The sequence below is a fragment of the Littorina saxatilis genome, linkage group LG15 (assembly GCF_037325665.1).
Source record: "Littorina saxatilis isolate snail1 linkage group LG15, US_GU_Lsax_2.0, whole genome shotgun sequence".
NCBI lineage: Eukaryota > Metazoa > Mollusca > Gastropoda > Littorinimorpha > Littorinidae > Littorina > Littorina saxatilis.
Window position 1 is genome coordinate 3837483 of NC_090259.1, and position 23978 is coordinate 3861460.

The 23978-nt window shown below is 43.9% G+C and overlaps 1 protein-coding gene across 3 annotated transcripts in view; it reads right to left on the bottom strand.

Moving 5' to 3' along the window:
- Positions 1–148: 148 nt before the first annotated feature.
- Positions 149–23978, bottom strand: part of LOC138948236 (serine-rich adhesin for platelets-like) — a 35319-nt gene continuing 11489 nt past the window's right edge. The window contains exons 3-5 of one of the 3 annotated variants that reach the window (XM_070319755.1): positions 2833–10441; positions 2695–2788; positions 149–2297 (exon numbers count right to left, since the gene is read on the bottom strand). In XM_070319755.1, the coding sequence (XP_070175856.1) occupies positions 8183–10441 (2259 nt within the window). In that variant the 3' untranslated portion in view covers positions 149–2297; positions 2695–2788; positions 2833–8182. Of the gene's footprint in view, positions 2298–2694; positions 10442–23978 lie in introns of all 3 variants that reach the window. The other 2 variants (XM_070319753.1, XM_070319752.1) reach the window with 2 other exon arrangements.

Genomic DNA, 23978 nt, shown 5'->3' on the forward strand with positions numbered 1-23978 from the left:
CAGACACAAGGTGCTTCACCATGAAAATCCATCACTGATTATTCTGTATCTCTGACTCGCGCAGGTAAACAGACAGACAGACACACACACACACTGACATACAAGGAGAGAGAGAGAGAGAGATCAACATCAAAACCAGGCAGCAAAATGAAATATAAATCACTTTAATACTTTGGCAAGAAGAAGAAACTTTTAACAATCCGTAAACACTGCCTCTAAAACAATTTCAACAACAGTAGCCTTTGCATTAACATCAAGGCGAAACCACTGTCAAACTTTTTGTCTTGAAAACTTTCACCTTACGGAAGGAAAGCAGATTTAATCGCAAAAACAGATGAGATCTGAACAGATAAACTACAACAGGAAAAACATTTAAAAGCAGTCCTTCCTGTGAAAACAGTAAACTCTTGATCTCAAATCTAGCCATGGCAGGCGTGTCCGTGGAACAAGGCCACCCCTTCACGTGGACACTCTTGATCTCAAATCTAGCCAGGCGTGTCCGTAGAACAAGGCCACCCCTTCACGTGGACACTCTTGATCTGACATCTAGCCAGGCGTGTCCGTAGAACAAGGCCACCCCTTCACGTGGACACTCTTGATCTGACATCTCGCCAGGCGTGTCCGTGGAACAAGGCCACCCATCCACGTGGACACTCTTGATCTCACATCTAGCCAGGCGTGTCCGTGGAACAAGGCCACCCAACCACGTGGACACTCTTGATCTGACATCTAGCCAGGCGTGTCCGTGGAACAAGGCCACCCATCCACGTGGACACTCTTGATCTGACATCTAGCCAGGCGTGTCCGTGGAACAAGGTCACCCATCCACGTGGACACTCTTGATCTGACATCTAGCCAGGCGTGTCCGTGGAACAAGGCCACCCATCCACGTGGACACTCTTGATCTGACATCTAGCCAGGCGTGTCCGTGGAACAAGGCCACCCATCCACGTGGACACTCTTGATCTGACATCTAGCCAGGCGTGTCCGTGGAACAAGGCCACCCATCCACGTGGACACTCTTGATCTCACATCTAGCCAGGCGTGTCCGTGGAACAAGGCCACCCATCCACGTGGATACATAACAAAAATCAACATCTTGACGGCTTCCTGTGAACAGATGGAATTCATTTTAATAAAATAATTTTGAAGATTGGCAATTAATTGTGCCACATCAGAAATAGCCAAACTCATAAAGATAGTTGCCAGTGTTGACGGAAAGCACACAGGATGTTGATTCACGGTGTGTGTTCAGGTGGAGGGGCCGACCTTCTCATTTCCCTTGTCAGTACAATCCTGGCTGGATCTGAGGTCGTGAGCCGAATTGTGTATACGGGAAGAACTACGCCTTTAGCTAATGATCTAAATTCTTCTCTTCAAGAGCAGACGCTGCCAATAACATGCAAATTCATTTAACCTGCAAATATGAAAAAAAATGTATTGGTACATGTACAATGGCGCCTTGGCAGCAAACATAACCCGAACCTTTGATTCCCCCTTAACAAAACTAAAAGCGGGAATAAAAACCAAAACAATTCACCCTTTAACTAGAAACCACCCCAAAAAACACCCAACAAGCTGACAAGGCACTGGTCTACGGCTGCTATTCCAGAAATCACTTATTATGTGCAGTTCTAGGCAGTTCATAACCACTAAAATGAACGAATTTCGAATTCACCGGCCACATAACTATCCTCACTTTGAGAGTCATGCTGCCATGCATCTGGAAGCAAACATTTCAAAGTTAGTTTGGAGCCGACAGTTTTTGTTCAGTGTCAGTTTGTGACTGGTAGATAATAGAATCTCGCTTTTACTTTCTACACCGCGGCACCGTTCACACATAGATGACATGAAAGTATGTTCCTGGACGTTTTTTTTAGGATGACAAGACGTCCAAAAGATGAAGAGGCAAAATCATTCAGAAGTCTCCAATCTCAACAGCCCTCCTGATTGTCAACCCTGTCCTGAGCATCAATTCAGGTCGTCTTTCAACTCATTCAGAGCAGCCAGCGATTTTTATAAACACGTTTTTTTAACAAAGCCTAAAAATATAGCTCAGTTTTCAGTTCTCTTCCAGTAAGTCGCTTCACGGAGCATTCCACTCTAAGACGCTGACAAGATGCTGACAAGAATGCTGCTCTCTTCAGCCGTCCCCAACGTGACAATAATCCATCGATTTTGTACCATATTCAATCGCTTAGAAGACGTTCAAAACTCAGCAACAAGAAGCCCATGTCAAAATCACTGAAGGTTTTCCAATTCTCTGCCTTGTGCCGATCTTGGACTCATGACGTAACCTTTCAATTCCAGGGCCGGACCAAATGAGTTGTAAGGGGGGGGGGGTTCCTCCTTTTTTTTTTTGGGGGGGGGGGGGGCAAATCAGCAAAAGTGGCGAAGCCACAAGCCCGCGCCTGCAAAGCAGGCGCGCGAACTAGGGGGGTCCGGGGGCATGCTCCCCCGGAAAATTTTTGAAAAACGGTTAAAATCTGTGCAATCTGGTGTTTTCTGGGCCTTGTTTTGAGGGTTTAAGAGCAGCATTGTTTTGGTGCTAAAACTAGTAAAAAAACAAACACTCAAAGCAAGGTACATGCTTTTTCCAGGGGTGGGGTTCCGGAACCCCTGGAATCCCCCCCCCCCCCCTGGGTCCGGCCCTGAATTCTCTGCCTTGTGCCGATCTTGGACTCATGACGTAACCTTTCCCACCAATTCTCTGCCTTGTGCCGGACTCATGACGTAACCTTTCCCACCAATTCTCTGCCTTGTGCCGATCTTGGACTCATGACGTAACCTTTCACACCAATTCTCTGCCTTGTGCTGGACTCATGACGTAACATTTCCCACCAATTCTCTGCCTTGTGCTGATCTTGGACTCATGACGTACCAATTCTCTGCCTTGTGCCGGACTCATGACGTAACCTTTCCCACCAATTCTCTGCCTTGTGCCGGACTCATGACGTAACCTTTCTCACCAATTCTCTGCCTTGTGCCGGACTCATGACGTAACCTTTCCCACCAATTCTCTGCCTTGTGCTGATCTTGGACTCATGATGTAACCTTTCTCACCAATTCTCTGCCTTGTGCCGGACTCATGACGTAACCTTTCTCACCAATTCTCTGCCTTGTGCCGGACTCATGACGTAACCTTTCCCACCAATTCTCTGCCTTGTGCTGATCTTGGACTCATGACGTACCAATTCTCTGCCTTGTGCCGGACTCATGACGTAACCTTTCCCACCAATTCTCTGCCTTGTGCTGGACTCATGACGTAACCTTTCTCACCAATTCTCTGCCTTGTGCCGATCTTGGACTCATGACGTAACCTTTCCCACCAATTCTCTGCCTTGTGCTGATCTTGGACTCATGATGTAACCTTTCTCACCAATTCTCTGCCTTAATAATAATAATAATAATAATAATAACAAGAAGAGCAAACGCTCGATCGAGTCACTTTCGCAGTTCTGAATATTATATGAGGCATCAGATGGACAGGAAGAAATTGCTATTCACAACACAATGAGTCACGTTCACATAAAATTTGAGCCCGGTCACTTTTATAGTTTCCGAGAAAAGCCCAACGTTAAGTTGTGTGTTGCCGAACAGAAAAGGCTAGTTATCTCCCTTGTTTTTCTGATAACGTTCGTAAAAGGCTACAGATGTAAATACTTTGATGTAAAGAATAATCCTACAAAGTTTCAATCACATCCGATGAACTTTGTCAAAGATATAAAATGTCTAATTTTTCCTTTGACGCTGACCTGTGACCTTGAAAAAGGTCAAAGGTCAACGAAACCATCGTTAAAGTGTAGAGGTCATTGGAGGTCACGACTAAACAAAATATGAGCCCGATCGCTTTGATAGTTTCCGAGAAAAGTCCAACGTTAAGGTGGTGTCTACGGACGGCCGGCCGGACGGCCGGCCGGCCGGCCGGACAGACTAACACTGACCGATTACATAGAGTCACTTTTTCTCAAGTGACTCAATAATAATAATAATAATAATAATAATAATAATAATAATAATAATAATAAAGTGTATTTATATTGCGCCTATCCCTTACAAAAAACAAAAATATTTGGCTCTAAGCGCATTACAACATGTGTAGGGACTTGGTACAATCAAGTCTGACAAATACAATAACACAATATACAGTCGGTCTCTTAATATAGTTAAAGAACATCGAGTTAATAGGAATTAGAAAAGGTTCTTATAATATAACTATCTAGCGAACGACGAAGAAGAAAAAGAATAAAACTATCAATGTCAATGTATAACAAGTCATTCAACATAAATGACCAAAGAACAACAATAAAGCAATGATGATAAAACAGTTATACTCAATGGCTAATAACGAGGCAGAACTAAATAGTATCGACACAAGATTAAAACAAAACATATTCCTGGAGACACATTTATACATGTATCAAATAATCAATATGCAAAATACAGCCCTCGCATACTCGCACACACACGCCAAGGCACGTGTAATCGCACTCATACACCGCGACAGCTATCGCGCGCACGTACAAGGAAACAAGTCGCCGAAGGCGAAAATACAACATTTAGTCAAGTAGCTGTCGAACTCACAGAATGAAACTGAACGCAACGCAACGCAGCAAGACCGTATACTCGTAGCATCGTCAGTCCACCACTCATGGCAAAGGCAGTGAAATTGACAAGAAGAGCGGGGTAGTAGTTGCGCTGAGAAGGATAGCACGCTTTTCTGTACCTCTCTTCGTTTTAACTTTCTGAGCGTGTTTTCAATCCAAACAGATCATATCCATATGTTTTTGGAATCAGGAACCGACAAGGATTAAGATGAAAGTGTTTTTAAATTGATTTCGAAAATTTAATTTTGATCATAAATTTGATATTTTTAATTTTCAGAGCTTGTTTTTAATCCAAATATAACATATTTATATGTTTTTGGAATGAGAAAATGATGGAGAATAAGATGAACGTAAATTTGGATCGTTTTATAAAAAAAATATTTTTTTTACAATTTTCAGATTTTTAATGACCAAAGTCATTAATTAATTTTTAAGCCACCAAGCTGAAATGCAATACCGAAGTCCGGGCTTCGTCGAAGATTACTTGACCAAAATTTCAACCAATTTGGTTGAAAAATGAGGGCGTGACAGTGCCGCCTCAACTTTCACGAAAAGCCGGATATGACGTCATCAAAGACATTTATAAAAAAAATGAAAAAAACGTCTGAGGATATCATACCCAGGAACTCTCATGTCAAATTTCATAAAGATCGGCCCAGTAGTTTAGTCTGAATCGCTCTACACACACACACACACACACAGACAGACAGACAGACAGACACACACGCACATACACCACGACCCTCGTCTCGATTCCCCCCTCTATGTTAAAACATTTAGTCAAAACTTGACTAAATGTAAAAACAGACCCGCACGACGATTTCAAACACGGAAATAAACAAAGAAACAGGCACATGAAATAGCAACCCGCCCCCAGTCGCATCACAGCGCACTACGATGGCAAGTGGCCCCTCTCCTCAATGTGGCAGATACTGAACAGTGCACACAACCAATTACTCGCATATACTCGTGTCGCTCACTCGCACACCCACAAACACACACAAACACACACACACGGAAAACATCCAATCACTCGCACAGGCTAGGGGTTGAAGTGTTGCCGGAAGAGGTGTGTTTTTAGAGAGGACTTGAAGGAAAGGAGAGAGATAGAAAGGCGGACAGACATGGGCAGAGAGTTCCAGATAGAGGGAGCTGTGTAGATAAAGGCGCGCTTGCCGAAAGCGTTCAGTTTGACGCGTGGGACAACAAGGTGCCCTGCGTCAGCGGATCTGAGGTTGCGTGTGGGGATGTGTGGCTTTAAGAGCGAAGACAGGTAAGAAGGGGCAGAGTCTTGAAGGCGACGGTAACACAGGGTAGCTATTTTATATGTTATGCGTGCTTTGATTGGTAGCCAGTGAAGGGTCATGAGGAGAGGGGTGACATGGTAGCCAGTGAAGGGTCATGAGGAGAGGGGTGACATGGTCGCGCTTGCGCTTGCGCAGCACAAGACGTGCTGCATTGTTCATGATGCGCTGTAAGCGGTCTAGCTTGGCGTCTGGTAGGCCGGCTAGGAGCGAGTTGCAGTAATCCAGTCTCGACAAAATAAAAGCCGAAACCAGTGTCTTGGTTGCGTCGAGGGAAAGAAGGTGTCTGATTTGGCTAATCCTCCGCATTTCAAGAAAGGCGGTTCTGCAGAGTGAGTTGATGTGGGCGTCCATTGACAGGCTACTGTCAAGGTGGACACCCAGGTTTTTCACTTTGGTGCTGATTGTGACTGTGGTATCAGAAAGGGTAAGACTGGATGTTTCTGAAAGAAGCTTTAACTTTGATTGTTTGCCAACTGGCATGATCTCTGTCTTATCATCATTCATCTTGAGCTTGTTGACTGTCATCCACTGTTTGATGGAATCGCTGCATGATTCTATTGACTGTACTAACTCTGTAAACTGTTTGGTGTGTGCGGATTTTTGTAGTTGAGTGTCATCTGCGAACATGTGGTACAGGACATTGCGGTGCTTTATGACTATTTGCTTAGCGGCTGCATGTACATAGTGAATAACACTGGGCCTAACACAGATCCTTGTGGGACACCATACTTTAATATGGTGTCCTCGGAGTGCCTATTTTGGATCACAACAGCCTGAGTGCGTCCAGTCAGGTAGGAGCAGAACCACCCCAGAGCCGTGCCTGTTATGCCGAATGTGGTGTTCAACCTTACCAGCAGTATAAGACTTTATTTCAACCATGTGCAGTACACTCGGGACATGTTTTGGCCAGAGTACAATCAATCAATCCATACACGCCCTTCCAAACATCGCTTGCAATCTCAGTCACACACACGCTCACGCACGCCCGCATACATTCCCCACACAAAACCCACAACAGCACACACGCACAAGCATGCTCCTCCTTAACAAAATGTGTTTAACCATCAATTGTACATATGCGTAAAATAAACAGAATAAAAGTATCAGTAAGAATTATATATGTATCAGACATCAGTTATGACAACAATAACTAAAATCACAAATCCTTAATAATTTTAAAACCAAAACATTTATTACAATACTACACTTGAGTAAAAACTCAATTTTAACTAAGAACGGCAGTTAGAGGACTTATCCCAGGACTTATCCCAGAATTTAGTTGAGCAAGTGACTAAAGACTTTTTGAAAGAAAAGACATTATAAAATACTGAAAAGTACAAGAAAAGAGTGAACAAAAAGAAATAATAATCAGAGGGAGGGATATGGAACAGCCAAAACTGAGACAAATACTTTTGTAATTTCTTTACAGTAAATACAAAATGTCCAGAGGATTAGCAATATATCTAACACTAGATGATTAGTGGTCAAGGGTGTCGCACGCTGCGGATAGGTCCAACAGGGCCCCAGGAGGGGAGTGACTACTGCATGCTTAAAAGAAGGGGGTACTTGACCGGATGTGAGGGATTGATTTATGATGTCAGTAATGACAGGGAGTATTTCCTCTAGACACTCATTTAATAGCCTTGTGCCGGACTCATGACGTAACCTTTCTCACCAATTCTCTGCCTTGTGCCGGACTCATGACGTAACCTTTCTCACCAATTCTCTGCCTTGTGCCGGACTCATGACGTAACCTTTCCCACCAATTCTCTGCCTTGTGCTGATCTTGGACTCATGGCGTAACCTTACTCACCAATTCTCTGCCTTGTGCCGGACTCATGACGTAACCTTTCTCAAAAATTCTCTGCCTTGTGCCGGACTCATGACGTAACCTTTCCCACCAATTCTCTGCCTTGTGCCTATCTTGGACTCATGGCGTAACCTTTCCCACCAATTCTCTGCCTTGTGCCGGACTCATGATGTAACCTTTCCCACCAATTCTCTGCCTTGTGCCGATCTTGGACTCATGACGTAACCTTTCCCACCAATTCTGCAGGCACACACCAGCTCGCTGGTCTCTCTGCCCTAAATGAGCGCTCTGAAGAAGTTCAAAACTCAGCAACAACCGAGATGCCCACGTACAAAAAACTCACTGATAGTTGATGGAGTTTCTGCCTTACGGAGACCTGGGACTCATGACGTAACCTTTTCCATCCACACTTGCTCATAAGACATTCCAAACTCACCAGCAAGATGCCCAATTCAAACTCACTGATAGTTGTCGGAGTCTCTGCCTTGCAGAGATCTGGGACTAATGACGTAACCTTTCCCATCCACGCCCATTCTGCGAACACGCACCAACTCGCTGGTCTCTCGGCTCTGCGCCAGGCTGAACTGGTCCAACCGCCTTGCCCCGCCCCCCACCTGGCCCAAGGGGCGTGGCTTAGCGAACGTGGTGCTGGATCTGTATACAGAAGAGGGTGTGGCCTTGGGCTTGAAGACCACCCTGACCTGCCTGGCGTCCTGGTTGAGCCCGGCGTTACGCAGCAGTTCTCGCACCCTGAGCTGGCGCGCCATGAGGGAGGGGGAGGGGCGGGGCGGGGAGGTGGTGGGCCGTCGAGCACAGTCGCTTCCCTCCACCGCCATCTCCTCCAGCGAGTCGTGGAAGAGCAGAACTCCACCCGGCTTCTGGCTAGTCAGGCTGCCTGGTCGACCCTGCCCCGCGTCTGATGCTTCCTGATGATAGCTCTGACTCTTCCGTGGAGACTCCTGGCTGGCTTCTGCTTGTTCCTGGTTCTCTTGCAGCTTTCCCTCTGCTTCTTGACTCTGGCTGACCTGCTGACTCTCGGTAGATAGCGGGCTCTGGTAGGGCTGTTGGAACTGGCGGAAAGTTGAGCGGCTATGCCGTTTGTATAAGATATAGCTTCTCTGCCTGGCAGGGAATGCAGGCAGCTGACCTTGATACGTTGTGGACATGCTCTGTGTCTGGATGACGCTGGCTGAACCACTGCTGCCCGCTGCTTCTGCTGTCTGGTTCTGGCTGAGCGAGTTGGCAAGGCTTCTTTTACCCTGGGTGTCTCCTTCCTGACTGGTGCTGGTTGTGCCGGGATGACCAGCGCGGTGTATCTGGTCAAGGGAGCGAGAGGTGGAGCTGTGGAGGCCCCAGGTGACTTGTCCGTGGTTGTGGGTCAATCTGTACCCTGAGGGGACTTGGTCACTGCTCTCCTGACCGCTTGTTCCCTGATGGAGATGACTCGTCTCATCATCGCCCTTTCTCTCACCTGTCCTCCCTGGCTGAAGACTGACGGGAAACAGCCTGGTGGCTGCAGGAAGCGTGTTTGGGTCGTTGTTCGCCGGAACGGTCGTGCTTGGCTTTTGGGACAATTTTTGCTTATTTTCATTTGTGTCAATACAATCGAGACTGCTGTCACAAGTACTGTTTATGGTTTCCTGACTGCTGCTCAGATTCTCCTGACTTCTTTTCAGACTTTCCTGACTTGTGTCCAGATTCTCCTGACTTCTGTGGTGGGTGTCGACGTTGCTGCTGGGTGTGCCGGAGCGACTCGGCCCGCTGCTGTTGCGGCCACCGCGGTCACTGGTCAAGCTGCCCCTTCTGCTGTCACAACTGCCGGTGGATGCTCTCCTGCTTCCATCCCAGCCTTGGGCAACAAGCGCCTTCTGCAGACTCGTCTTCTGTCTTGAATTCTCGTCGCTATTTCGTCTCTTGGAGCTTCTTTCGATGGCCAGTAGGTACTGGCTTCGTTGTATTTCTTCCACTATCCTCACTGCCTGCTGTGTCTCAATTTGCCGCTGCAGTTTGCCTATCCGCCTGTACATCCTACTTACTCTAGGCACCTCTTGCTGGGTCACACGGCGCTCACTAGGCGCCTCTTGCTGGGTCACACGGCGCTCACTAGGCGCCTCTTGCTGGGTCACACGGCGCTCACTAGGCGCCTCTTGCTGGGTCACACGGCGCTCATCTTGTTCTGTTTTCTTGTGTTCTTGACTCTGGTGCCTTTCTCTCGGTTCTTCTCTCTTCACAACGATCTCTGTCTTTTTCTCCTTACTGTCTGGCTTCACCATTCGTTTGTCTCCCGTCTCAGTCCCGCCTGGCTGTTTCTTGCCAAAACCAGCAGCAGGACTTTCGTCAAGGTGCTTCTCCCTGCTGATGCCGAACAGAGCCTTGCTGTCAGCAGGCTGCCCAGACACTGACACAGCACCAGCGCTGCGAGTTTTGTGCCCAGAGGCGGGCGGCAAAGAGGTGTGAAGAGCCTGACTACCCCGGGGGCTGAGCGGCATGTTGCAGGCTTGGGGCCCTAAGCCGCCATAGACACGGGGGTCCAGGGGGTCCTGCGCCGTGACCAGGCCATGCACGCCGTACAAACCAAAGGGAAGGCGAGGGTCCAGGGGGTCCTGCGCCGTGACCAGGCCATGCACGCCGTAGAAACCAAAGGGAAGGCGAGGGTCCGAGGTTGGCTCTTCTTCTTCCGCATCTGATTCAAACGAGTTTGAGCTTCCGTCGCTCTCCTGAAACAAGACAATGGTGGGGCTTGTTAGAGACGAGAAGAGTGAAGGAATAATGATGTGGTGTACAAGGCTGACGTGTGAACAACGATTTAACACACCTACACGCACGCAAGTTGACACACACACACACACACACACACACACACTCTCTCTCTCTCTCTCTCTCTCTCTCTCTCTCAAAATAAATGAATAGAGACTGCAACAAAAGTTCACATACATACGACAAAACGTATGTGTGCTGCCAAATAAGAGCTAGAACCAGCCATTCTGTATACGAGCATACACCCACACATACAAGGTAATGGTAAAATGAAGACCGAGGTGAATTTATAAAGGCAAAATATTATTGATACATTCATAAAAACTTAAACATTCTGACAATGACGAGTCTGTGCCAAAATAGGTGCAGACATACACCTTAGAGAAAGTGTGTAATCTGAAAATATCATGAAGCAACAACAAGGTTTGGTTGGGGTTTTGCCATCACAAAGCAAATAGACCTCCAACACTAAATCTCCAAGATCTAAATATAGGTCCCTGCTGTATCTAAGCATCATTCCAAAAATCTATGATCAGAATTTTATCTTTTTTTCTACAAATATTGGGTGACCAAAATGTGCTTATAACGTGAAAGGAATTGTTTATCCATCCATAAACTATAATCGATATTGTGGCGTGTTCTCTGTCATACACACAAGGTTTAAAAAACAAACACAAATTCATAATTTCAAAACTATGTCATTCTTACACTATCTACCCTATACACACATCTTGCCTTTGGTAAAAGACAGGATTGGCTAATATTCACAAAGAATATTGTCTGTTTTAGTAAGTTGATAAAGGACAACATATACAACAATATCATGGAGTCAAGGCACTATTGTGCTGTGGAATTGAGTAACACAGCCGTGCAGTCCCTCAGCTGGGGGTATTACACACGATATATATATTGTGCATTAAGTGCCGATACACACGATATATATTGTGCATATAGTGCCGATACACACGATATATATTGTGCATATAGTGCCGATACACACGATATATATTGTGCATATAGTGCCGATACACACGATATATATTGTGCATATATAGTGCCGATACACACGATATATATTGTGCATATAGTGCCGATACAGACGATATATATTGTGCATATAGTGCCGATACAGACGATATATATTGTGCATATAGTGCCGATACACACACAACACTGGCAGCATTTAGAGATACAAAGAAGCGTGCAGAGTTTGGTTACACACACACACTGACACACACACATTCAAACACACGCGGACACACTAACACACACACACACATCAAACACACACACACACACGCACACACACACACACTAACACACACCAAACACTCTCTCTCTCAACGCAGACAGACGAGGACTCTAATGAAGATAAACATAGAGTCGTGAAAACGATGTGTATATACTGCCGAATTGTTTGTTTGTTTGTTTGTTTGTTCGTTCATGGGCTGAAACTCCCACGGCTTTTACGTGTGTGACCGTTTTTACCCCGCCATTTAGGCAGCCATACGCCGCTTTCGGAGGAAGCATGCTGGGTATTTTCGTGTTTCTATAACCCACCGAACTCTGACATGGATTACAGGATCTTTTTCGTGCGCACTTGGTCTTGTGCTTGCGTGTACACACGGGGGTGTTCGGACACTGAGGAGAGTCTGCACACAAAGTTGACTCTGAGAAATCAATCTCTCGCCGAACGTGGGGACGAACTCACGCTGACAGCGGCTAACTGGATACAAATCCAGCGCGCTACCGACTGAGCTACATCCCCGCCCTACTGCCGAAATAATTCTAGAACCAATCCCTTTACGTACGAGCATACACTGTTTCAGTACACTGGCATTGTGGAATATGAACAAGCGAGTTGTGTTATTCTTGAAAGACATGCAGGTTGGGTACAAGTAAAGACTGAAGTGACACACAAATACACCACACAGATGAGAGTACCACCGGGTTGACAATAATTGGCAATACACGATATATGCAGGTACACAATGTTATTGCGAAAAACAAATAATATGATTACACATGCAACCAAGCAAACGTTAGCAAGCAATTTTGTACAAGCATTAGTTCGGAATACATTTGTTGGTTTACAAAAATAAGCAAGCATATTTGGAAATACAATACCGAAGCATCATTTTTTTAAATTCTTTTTTGCAAAACTCAAACACTCAAAACATTAATCCCCTCAGTTTCTAAAAAAGGTTCATGCTTAACTGCAGAAAAATATACTACAAAATCTTTGCTGTTCCCACTTTATCACGTCAAAAACATATTATTCCTTTTTTATTTTGTGTGTGGAAAGCTAACAGAGTAAAAAAGACAAGTAAAAACATTCCATAACAAAACACATTTCTACAAATCTAGTTCTCAACTTTAGGCTTGCACACTGCTGCGATTGCTTTTACCAACTCTCAGCTGGTGGCTGATTCCTTGTTTTGCATTATCTTAACATCGATGGTTTGCTCTAACAGGTGCTCTAACTGGAATTGGAAATTGATGTTGCTCACCCAAACGTAATGACAAAGAAGAAAATGACTGGCAAAAGACGAGACAAGAATAGGTTATTAACACCTTTGATCTCCTTACACCAAAGCCGACAATTTCAGGATAAAAGAAAAAGGACAGATTAGGCATGACAGATAATTATATCTGGAATGATAAATGCTTTAAGACAGGACCGCCCATCATGTAGACAAGCATGCGTAATACATGTTATGCGTTTTTTTGACAGTTTTGTGTCAACGACTAAGACTGCACCACTTCGATAATGCTGCTTTCAAGGTCAATAGGCAAAGTTCTGTCCTTGGGAAAATATTATCATCACTATTTTCTTCTTCTTCTTTGTTTCATGTTATGATTTTGTATACTCTGATTTTCTTCTTCTTCTTCTTTGTTTATTATGTTATGATTTTTTATACTCTGATTTTTTACAAAGTGAGGTTGGAGGCTGAGAGAGCAGTGGGATTAAACGCGTAAACCGCAGAGCAAACTCCTAATTCTGAGCTGAAGCTTCGTGTAACTCCTGTAGGCAGTAAGAGTAGGTCACTGCATCGTACTGTGTCTGAGAGTGAAGTCTTGATAGAATTAATGTTGTTGTTAGCTTTTAATGTCCCTTCAACCTATTATGCTATGCAAGACTGTCACGAAAGGCATTTTACGGTGTAATATCTCAGTTTTTACACTGTTATTTCTCATGCTTGAGATTAAAAAAAGAAGTTTATTTGATTTGATTTGATTTTGATTTGATGTTAACATGACTGACCTGAATGAAAGCGTCACAGTCTCAGTCTTTGACACATGCATAATTATCACTTGGACCCCGAGCCAGAGTGTATAGCAAGCATGCATAATTATTACTTGGACCCCGAGCCAGAGTGTATAGCAAGCATGCATAATTATTACTTGGACCCCGAGCCAGAGTGTATAGCAAGCATGCATAATTATCACTTGGACCCAGAGCCGCGAGTGTACAGCAAGCATGCATAATTATCACTTGGACCCAGAGCCGCGAGTGTACAGCAAGCATGCATAATTATCACTTGGACCCAGAGCCGCGAGTGTACAGCAAGCATGCATAATTATCACTTGGCCCCCGAGCCAGAGTGTACAGCAAGCATACAGGTGTATTTATTATTAAATACAGGTGTATTTATTTTAAATTACAGCTGTAATAGTTATGAGCCAAACGGCTTTCCATACAAGCATGCAAGAAGACACACGGTACATTGTGCAAGGACAGGCCAATACGTCCACAACACTCAACATCACGTAGCGTTTCACAACTGGCATGCAGCGCTCTGTACCTGCAAAGATTCATCGTGCTATTTTCTGATTGGTTCGTAGCGTGTAGCTAAGCTGACGTAAGCACGACCGTTTGAATCAAACCACATCTGAAACACAAGCAAGTATCGCAGAGGGTCAAATGGACTGACAGTGAATGAATGTAGTACACATAACTGTTGTTGTAAGGTGGTTACTCTCGTCCACAAACAGCGACGGGTGGTAAAACAAAGCATTCCCACTCAGATAAGTAGGTAACAAGTCAACAATGTGTCAAAAATAACACACACCAAAAGTGTGAAATGTAAAACATCTGTCAAAATACACATATATACACAAAATACACATCGGGAAGATATACGCTTCCGATACAATTTCCACAAAGAACTTAATGCTGAACGTAATCTAAAATTATATTATGCTTGGAAACAAGGGCGATCTTCTGTAATAAACATCGTTCGAACTCTTTATTCACGTGGTAAAATCCGTATTTGTGCTAACAATTATAAAATAATGTTAATGAACCAAAAGGTAATTATCTGTGACGCCGAATTGAAACTCTTCATTTGTGATACAAATTATAAAACAATGTTTATGACCCACAAGACAATTCTCCGAACGTGATGCTGAGACTGCTTTAACCATCTAACAAAGAACATAGTGACGCATTCACCAAACCCATCAGCCTTGTTACACACACTGTGCAGCCATAGCAAACATCTACCTTATACATTCCTCAGTCTGATGTTACACACACACACTGTGCAGCCATAGCAAACATCAACCTTATACATTTCTCAGTCTGATGTTACACACACACACTGTGCAGCCATAGCAAACATCAACCTTATAAATTCCTCAGTCTGATGTTACACACACACACTGTGCAGCCATAGCAAACATATATCAACCTTATACATTCCTCAGTCTGATGTTACACACACACACTGTGCAGCCATAGCAAACATCAACCTTATAAATTCCTCAGTCTGATGTTACACACACACACTGTGCAGCCATAGCAAACATCAACCTTATAAATTCCTCAGTCTGATGTTACACACACACTCTGTGTAGCAAACATCATCTTCAGGTTTTTAATACAGCTCAAACGGCAACAAAGTAGCCTACGGAGGCAACAAGCATTTAGTAGATCATTTTAGTGCTAAAATCGAGCCCATGGCAATGCATTCACTCTGATGGAAAAAAACACAACATTCGTAATAATACCTCGTACCTCAAACAATGTACACATTGGCCACACATCTGTGTTAATACCTAGTTCCGCGCACAGTGGAAAACATGTTTTACATGTTTACATCCCTGTTAATACCTAGTAGCTCACACAGTGGCTAACATTTTCCAAACCTCAGCCAACGCATATATATCACACATGAATAGTCAGTAAATATTATATCTTCATGGAACAAAGCATTTTTTCGAGACAATAGTGCAAGCTGGGGATAAAATCCTGGGTTTTCTCTGCGAGATATGACATGATAAAAATGTCAACTCAACAACAACAACAACAACAACAAAATGCCTGAAAAACAAGAAAGGATCGTTTCGTTAGCATCTGGACCACGAATTTGCTTCACATCCAATATCGTTTCGCTAGCATCCAAGCGGCTCTCACAGTTGCTTCGCGTACGATATCGTTTCGCTAGTATCTAAGCCCTCGAATTTGCTTTTTATCCGATATCGTACCGTTAGCCACTCCGTAAAAATTAACAGCGTACAAACTTCGGTCTTCGGAAGGGAGGGGGGGGGGGGGGGGGGGGTAAGGAGGTGGAGGTGGGAGAGAGAGAGACTGACAGAGAGACAGAGAGAGAGAAATGAGGAGAGAGGGCGAGGGAGGGAGAGAGACAGACACAGCTAGAGAAAAAGAGAGAGAGACAGAGACAGAGACAGAGACAGAGAGAGAGAGACAGAGAGAGAGAGAAAGGTGTGTGTGTGTGTCTGTGTGTGTGTGTGTGTTAGACAGAGAGAGAGAGAGAAAGGTGTGTCCGTTCGTACGTGCGTGCGTGCCTGCCTGCCACCTGTACGGTCTGTCTCCATCAAAAATATGGTTTGCTTCCAGGCGCCTCCACTATTTTTTTCCCCGGAGTTAAAACTTCCATTATTTCTCACCCACAGAGTCATGACTTGGTGTAAACGACACTTTCCTTTCAGGCTGTGTGAGAACTTTCAGCATATAAAATCTACTCTTGCCATTCTTTCGGCACGTAACCGCTCCACAAAGCCTATCAGGGACACCATGTGTCGAATTGCCGCCCGAACAAAGCTGGCCATTTTGTCCCCACAAAAGTGTGCGCAGTCAAGTCACACTGAGGGGCTAAAGATCAATATCCAAGTGTTATTTGGCGGTCTGGTCTCGCCATACATCATTGAATTTGACAGTTTGCATTAGCTATACATCAAATACCATAGAGAGCAAATCACACATCGCCTCTCGGTCTTTTTCTTTGCCTTCGGTGATAAGGATGCAGACACAGGGAAAGTTGGCGGCTGCCATTGCATTCTACGTTTACTACTCGTCATAAAAAAAAAACTAAGCAGATTTGTTCAGATGCAGATCTTTGTCATGAAGATTTTTATGTTGAACCCAGTTAATGGGCATAGAAGCCGTTATTTTGAGAGAGAGAGAGAGAGAGAGAGAGAGAGAGAGAGAGAGAGAGAGAGAGAGAGAGAGAGAGACAGACAGACAGACATAGAGAGACAGAGAGGGGAGGGAGGAGAGAGAGAGAGACTGAGAGAGAGAGACTGAGAGAGAGACAGAGAGGGGAGGGAGGAGAGAGAGAGTGAGGGAGGGAGATCGAGAGAAAAAGAAAGAGAGAGAGGAAAGAGGGAGACAGGGAGACAGACAAAGAGATAGAGGGGGGGGGGGGAGGTGGGTCGGTCGAGAGAGAGAGAGAGAGAGAGAGAGAGAGAGAGAGAGAGAGACAGACAGACAGACAGACAGACAGACAGACAGACAGACAGAGACAGAGTTCGCCGTGTGCGACATGTTTGATCATATAGATATGTGGGCACGGTGCTGCGCTTGATTTTCTTCTGATACACTTGACATTGCAGCGCAAATCGCTCATACAGCCATCACGAGTGGTCTTCAAGATTTACAGTTTGTCGTTACGCCCTTTGGCGCTGGTCCTCAAAGCCCACAGCCACAGACAAGCACGCGTTGTGTCGCATGGCCGTCTTAAAGGTACAGCCATCAAAGCCCACAGCCACAGGCAAGCACGCGTTGTGTCGCATGGCCGTCTTAAAGGTACAGCCCTCAAAGCCCACATCCACAGGCAAGCACGCGTTGTGTCGCATGGCCGTCTTAAAGGTACAGTCATTCTTATGCCAAGCGATCACGTTCGCCACCACAGAACTGCTTAGGCTTTGGCACCGGATATGGATATCCTTCAAATACCTGCCAACTGTTCTGAAGGGGAATTTTTCTTGTATAGAATTCATTGTTAACACCATGTCTGCTACATTAATTCAGCACCAAAAAACCACCAAAAAAAACCACTCAACACAGAATGCATGCAGCCACGCTATTGTGTTGTGGTAATTGTCCAAGTGGACATGATGCTATTAATTAATTATGAATTATCCTTTAAGGGCTAGCGTATACACTAAAGTAGTGAACACATTCTGAACACATTTCCGTAATAAGTTTTGAAAACTTTGTGACATAGTTGACATACTTCTACTAGCAAAAGAGGTGCACGTAATAAACACAATGTTCACACTAGTGAACACTATGTGTGCTACTTTTGCAAACTATGTACAATGTCACAAAATGTAAAAAAAACTTGTTACAGAAACGTCTTCAAAATGTGTTTACTTCTGTTTGCAGTGTACAACATGTCCCCAGGCCTAGCAGCCAGAGGTCAGAGACTGGTGGCAACTGCTGCCAAGCTTTCGCCGAGTCTCAGAAAATCCGCCCTTGGACGAAGCCTATTATGAGTTTACATGGTCACTGTTATGCCAGACCCGCCATTGGCTGACTTGACTGATTGGGTTTAACGTTCTCCTGGACCAGTTGACCTCAACTGGGTCAAGTACTAGTAATACGCCGAGGACGTGATGCGATACTTTGACTCGAACAAAGCCCACTGCGGCTGTCTTCTTCCACAAGTCCGCATTAGGCTTGTCTCGTCAAAGTATCGAGATACGATCCTGATCATCACATATATATACGAGAAATGATGCATGCGTGTCTTCGCGTTTTCCAAGCCCTGAGACTTTTGCGTTGAGCTTGGGATCTTTTTCGTGCGCATGTGTGCACACGGAGGTGTTCCGACACCAAAGAGAGTCTTCACAAAGTTGACTCCGAGAAATAAATCTCTTGCCGAATCTGTGATTGGAACCCACGCCCATAGCAACGATCTGGTTATAAAGCCAGCGCGCTGCAACGTCAAGGAGGAGCGACGCCGGACGGGTATAACTTTCACAGTAACAGAAAGTTCTAGGCTAGTATTAGTATAAATACGAGTTTGGGATATGCGCTTTGAAAATAACGGAAATAATGACTTATTAACCGTTTATCTAGGTGTGTGAAGGGGGGGGGGGGACTCCCCTAACTCAAAGTCTCTTCGCTGAGCAACAAACAAAAGAAGATATACATTTCAAACACCAAACAACTGACTAACTTACAACACACAAAAAGACATGATCTGTTAAGACGTATTGAACACTGTGGCACCAGCGTTTTGTTCACAATCAGCAGTTATTCAGGCGAACAAAATTCCTTCAAGAACGCACCATTCATACACGTAACTGAGAGCGGCGCGAGTAGATATTGATTTGAAGAGAACCACAAGCGAGCATTTTAAAACAAGTATAATAGAAAGGAGATCGTTTTCCTCATGAGTGCAATGGGCTTTCTTTGCACACAAAAAGAGCACCGCCCTTCCTTCGACCACGTTGTTGTGATGAAAAGGTTGTCATTATGGTGTGTGTTGCTGGAATAATGTATTCCGGAGCGTGTACTGACCCCCCCCCCCCCCCTCCTATATCTCTCCCCCACATACGATAACACATCTATAAGACGCCATGATAAAACTTACGTCCCGGCGGAGCATACCCTTTCCCCCTTACACACACACACACACACACACACACACACAATCATCTTCTTTAAGAAACCACCAGAAACCTTATGTCCGGTGCACACAACACCCCCCCCCTCCTCCGAAACGCCCGCCTGCACCTCATCCCCTCTATACACACGCACAGTATCTAATTTAAATGCCCAAAACATACAGTGCTATGTACATACTGCCCCCCCCCACACACACACAACTCCTTTAAATTAACACACACTACAAAATATGCACGGTGTAATACGCTCTATCATAAAGCTAATGTCGACCGTATGTAGCCCGTCCCCCCCCCCCACACACACACACTAAACATGCATTTAAGACAGAAAATCAAACTTATGTCCAGCGTTGCGTAGTATTTCTCGAGCCTTCAACAGACATTAGCCATGCAATCAGACCACGACTTTCCCCCATAGCACGGCCATGAACCAAGTCAACATGTTCACGCTTTGCTAGCAGGTTTATCCTAACAGGGTATGCTGGTCTACAATGGCTCTGTCAATACCTTGAAACTTTAAGACAACTTTCCGCGCACAAGGCCAATGGCTTGAGGACTTAGGGAGAGAGTGGGTAAGTGTCTTAACACATTGACAGGGATCAGTCGTCAGTAAATATCGGTACACAGTACTAAAGCCCTGAAGGGCAAAGGACTGGGGGTTCACTGTTGATCTGAGTTATCCAACACCATGCACAAGTTATATAGTCATAATGGATTGTCCGTGTGAGTTCATTAAACTCATCGAAAAAGTTTTCTTTTCCTTTCCATTTTCTCTATAATTAGACATACATAAGAAACTCTCATGCAACAGCCGGTTCACAAAAGACAAGAAGATGACAGAAGTTATAGTCATGATCTGTCCTTGTGAGTTCAATAAACTCATCAAAAAAGTTTTTTCTTCCTTTCCATTTTCTCTGTAATTATAGACATACATGTATAAGAAACTCTCAAGCTAGAAACTCTCTAGCAACAGTCGGTTCACAAAAGACAAGAAGATGACTTAACTGACCGTATGAGTATCTAATTTTTATATTTATTCACATATTGAGAAGGAGATGACTTGATAAGCCAGTTTTTCATACTTCTACGTTAAGACAATGAAACCGAGAAGAAATCTTCATCTATTTGTATAATGTTATAGTCAGACATACATCATTGAAATAACTCCAGGTTCTCAACACACTTATTTTCAGTTAAACACAGTTTACTCTGGCATGTCAAATCATGTTGATCAACACCGTTAGTTGCTACAAAGTGTCATGAAAAAGATCCAATCATATGCAGACATGTGGAATTGTCAGTGTCATTGTGTTCCACAAAACTGCGTTTCAATGGTGTCTGCTTGAACTTGCCAATGTTGGTTCAAGTAATACATAAACATTCCAATGCGCAGTGAACCGATATTTGTAAAAGGATTTCCAAAGAAGTTTGTATTGAATGGTGTCGCACCGAATATGACACCCTTCTCAATGTCAAACTGTGGATACTGCAGTGATCGAACGAAATGTAGGTATAGGACAAACTGCGTGAGAACAATATTCTTGCATCACGTTTGCTTCGTGCATTTTTTTCGTTTTATTTAAAAAAAATAAAAGTCTTTTAATTTGACAAATATGTCTTATCGCAGATGCCTATCATCTAAGTATTTTTTGCTTATGCATTTACCGGGTTATTTGATTCCGAATTTGTATCAGACAAGTTTTCTGTTCTGGCACCAACATTGCAAGTTCAAGAGGTATTAATAGTCAGTTGACATCACTTCAACTATCGACACAAAAGACTGTGCCAATGAGAATAAGCATTCTTGCTGCAGCGGCCATTTTGATGCAAAATCCGTTTACTGTTAATTTATTTATCTATTTATGTATGTGTTTATTTCTTTATATATTTATTTATTCAGGGTTAGGGTTTTTCGCTGTTCTTTTCTACCACACATGTGTCACAAAACTGTTCAAATGTTTCTTCGCCTTTTTTTCTTTCTATGTTCTGGTCTACCATTAGTAAAACGAGGATAAATCTCTGAAAATTCAAACCCAACCCCTGTGTCTCAAAACTTTTCACATATTTCTTCGTCTTTCTTTTCCCTTCTTTTCTGTTTTGTTCTCTTCTAAAATCAGTAAAAAGATGTGGGGCGGGGATGTAGCTCAGTCGGTAGCGCGCTGGATTTGTATCCAGTTGGCCGCTGTCAGCGTGAGTTCGTCCCCACGTTCGGCGAGAGATTTATTTCTCAGAGTCAACTTTGTGTGCAGACTCTCCTCGGTGTCCGAACACCCCCGTGTGTACACGCAAGCACAAGACCAAGTGCGCACGAAAAAGATCATGTAATCCATGTCAGAGTTCGGTGGGTTATAGAAACACGAAAATACCCAGCATGCTTCCTCCGAAAGCGGCGTATGGCTGCCTAAATGGCGGGGTAAAAAACGGTCATACACGTAAAATTCCACTCGTGCAAAAAACACGAGTGTACGTGGGAGTTTCAGCCCACGAACGCAGAATGAAGAAGAAGAAGTAAAAAGATGCTTAACCACTGAAAATTCAAACCAAAGCGACGCGTGGATTGCTGAAATCTAAAAAAAGCAAAGCATGACGCAAGAAGCTTTTCACACACAAACGTGAATTTGTAAGAACACGGACATTTTCTCAGTTATTCTCGATTTTTCATTCAAAATGTGTTCTGGAGTAGCCTATATAAAACTCCAAGGCTTTAAAGTAAATTGATAAATGAATGGTGAAGAAAGATCTTAGTCACTGCAGATCCAAAGCCACAATTAAGCGGGTGTCTTAATCTGGAAGCACAATTGATGCATTAAAAATATCACAACTGCAGACATCAGTGCGACACATTTCAGTCACAGAACTTTATTTACCTTCTTCGAAGAAAGAGATGATGTTGTTCCCGTTCTCTTGTCGGCGCACTCATTTTGTGTTTGAACTCAAGTACAAACGCTTTGTGTGCGATTTTGAAAGTGCTCATGCACATACACACGAACTCACAAACGCACGCCAGCGCGTGCACACACACACACACACACACACACACACACACACACACACACACACACACACACACACACACACACACACACACACACACACACACACATACACACACACACTCTATCTCTCTCACACAGACACACACGCTCTCTCTCTCTCTCTCTCTCTCTCTCTCTCTCTCTCTCTCTCTCTCTCTCTCTCTCTCTGTGAAATATCCATCTCTTCCCCCATGGTTGACGGAACAGATTATAGAAGCCATGTCCCTGCGTGATTTTTACAAAGCAAACAACATGAAGTCTGATTTTAAGAAACAAAGGAATAAAGTGACAGAATTAACACGTCAAGCAAAAGCAAATTATTTTAATACATTAATCGAGGACAAGAAAGATATTGCAACTGTTTGGCGTGCTGTTAATAACATATTAGGTAAATCTAAACAGAACTCAAATCGGTCTGCCACAACCATCTCCCCTGAAGATTTTAATAACCATTTTTTGTCCCTTGCCAATAGGCTAAATGAATCTGCAAAATGCGACAGTCCTGATTCTGACCTTGAAGTCTCTCTCACAAAATTACATGATTTTTGCAATGACAAATGTAAACCGGACGATTTTTTTTACTATTCCAGACATGGCAGTGCATGAGGTAGGTAAGGCGCTAGAAGGCCTTGAGAATAAAAAGTCCATGGGTCCTGACAAGATTCCTCCTTACTTGGCCAAATTAGCTCTACCATATATTGTGGAGCCACTCACCTATGCGTATAATCTCTGCATAAAGCAAAATACTGTACCTAGTTTACTAAAAAGAGCAAAAGTAATTCCACTCCATAAAGGCGGAAATTTATCCGACCCAAATAATTTTAGACCCATTTCCTTATTACCCATTTTATCCAAACCATTGGAAAAACATATTCACAAACATTTGCTCGCGTACATAGAAAGCAGAAACCTTTTCCATCAATTTCAATCTGGTTTTCGAACAAATCACTCTTGTCACAGCGCCCTTACCACGCTATGCGACACCTGGTTGTCTGCAACAAACCGATCTGAAATCAGTGGTGCTGTGTTTCTCGACTTTAAAAAAGCGTTTGATCTTGTTGATCATTCAATTTTACTGAAGAAATTACAGTTGTATCTCAGAAACAGTTCAGTGTGTAACTTTTTTGCTTCCTATTTACAGGACAGATCTCAATATACTGCCCTAAACTGTAAAATATCTACTGAGGAGACTGTGAAATGCGGGGTGCCTCAAGGGTCAGTGCTTGGGCCGATCTTGTTCTGTCTGTATATCAATGATCTGCCACTGCACATTTCTGACAGTAATGTAAGAAGTGATTTTTTTGCTGACGATTCTTCTCTTCACTCAAGTGGAAAGTCTGTTACAGTAATAGAGTCCTCCCTTCAAACAGCTTTAAACGATGTAAATAACTGGTGTAGTGCTAATGCTATGCTTGTCCATCCAATAAAAACTAAAAGTATGGTAATTGCAACCAGACAAAAACATCAGATTTCTCCACTCAAACTAAATCTTACTATTGGTACGCAATCAATTGAACAAGTTCAACAGCATCGCGTTTTAGGGGTAATTCTTGATTGTGAATTCAAGTGGCAGGCACAAATA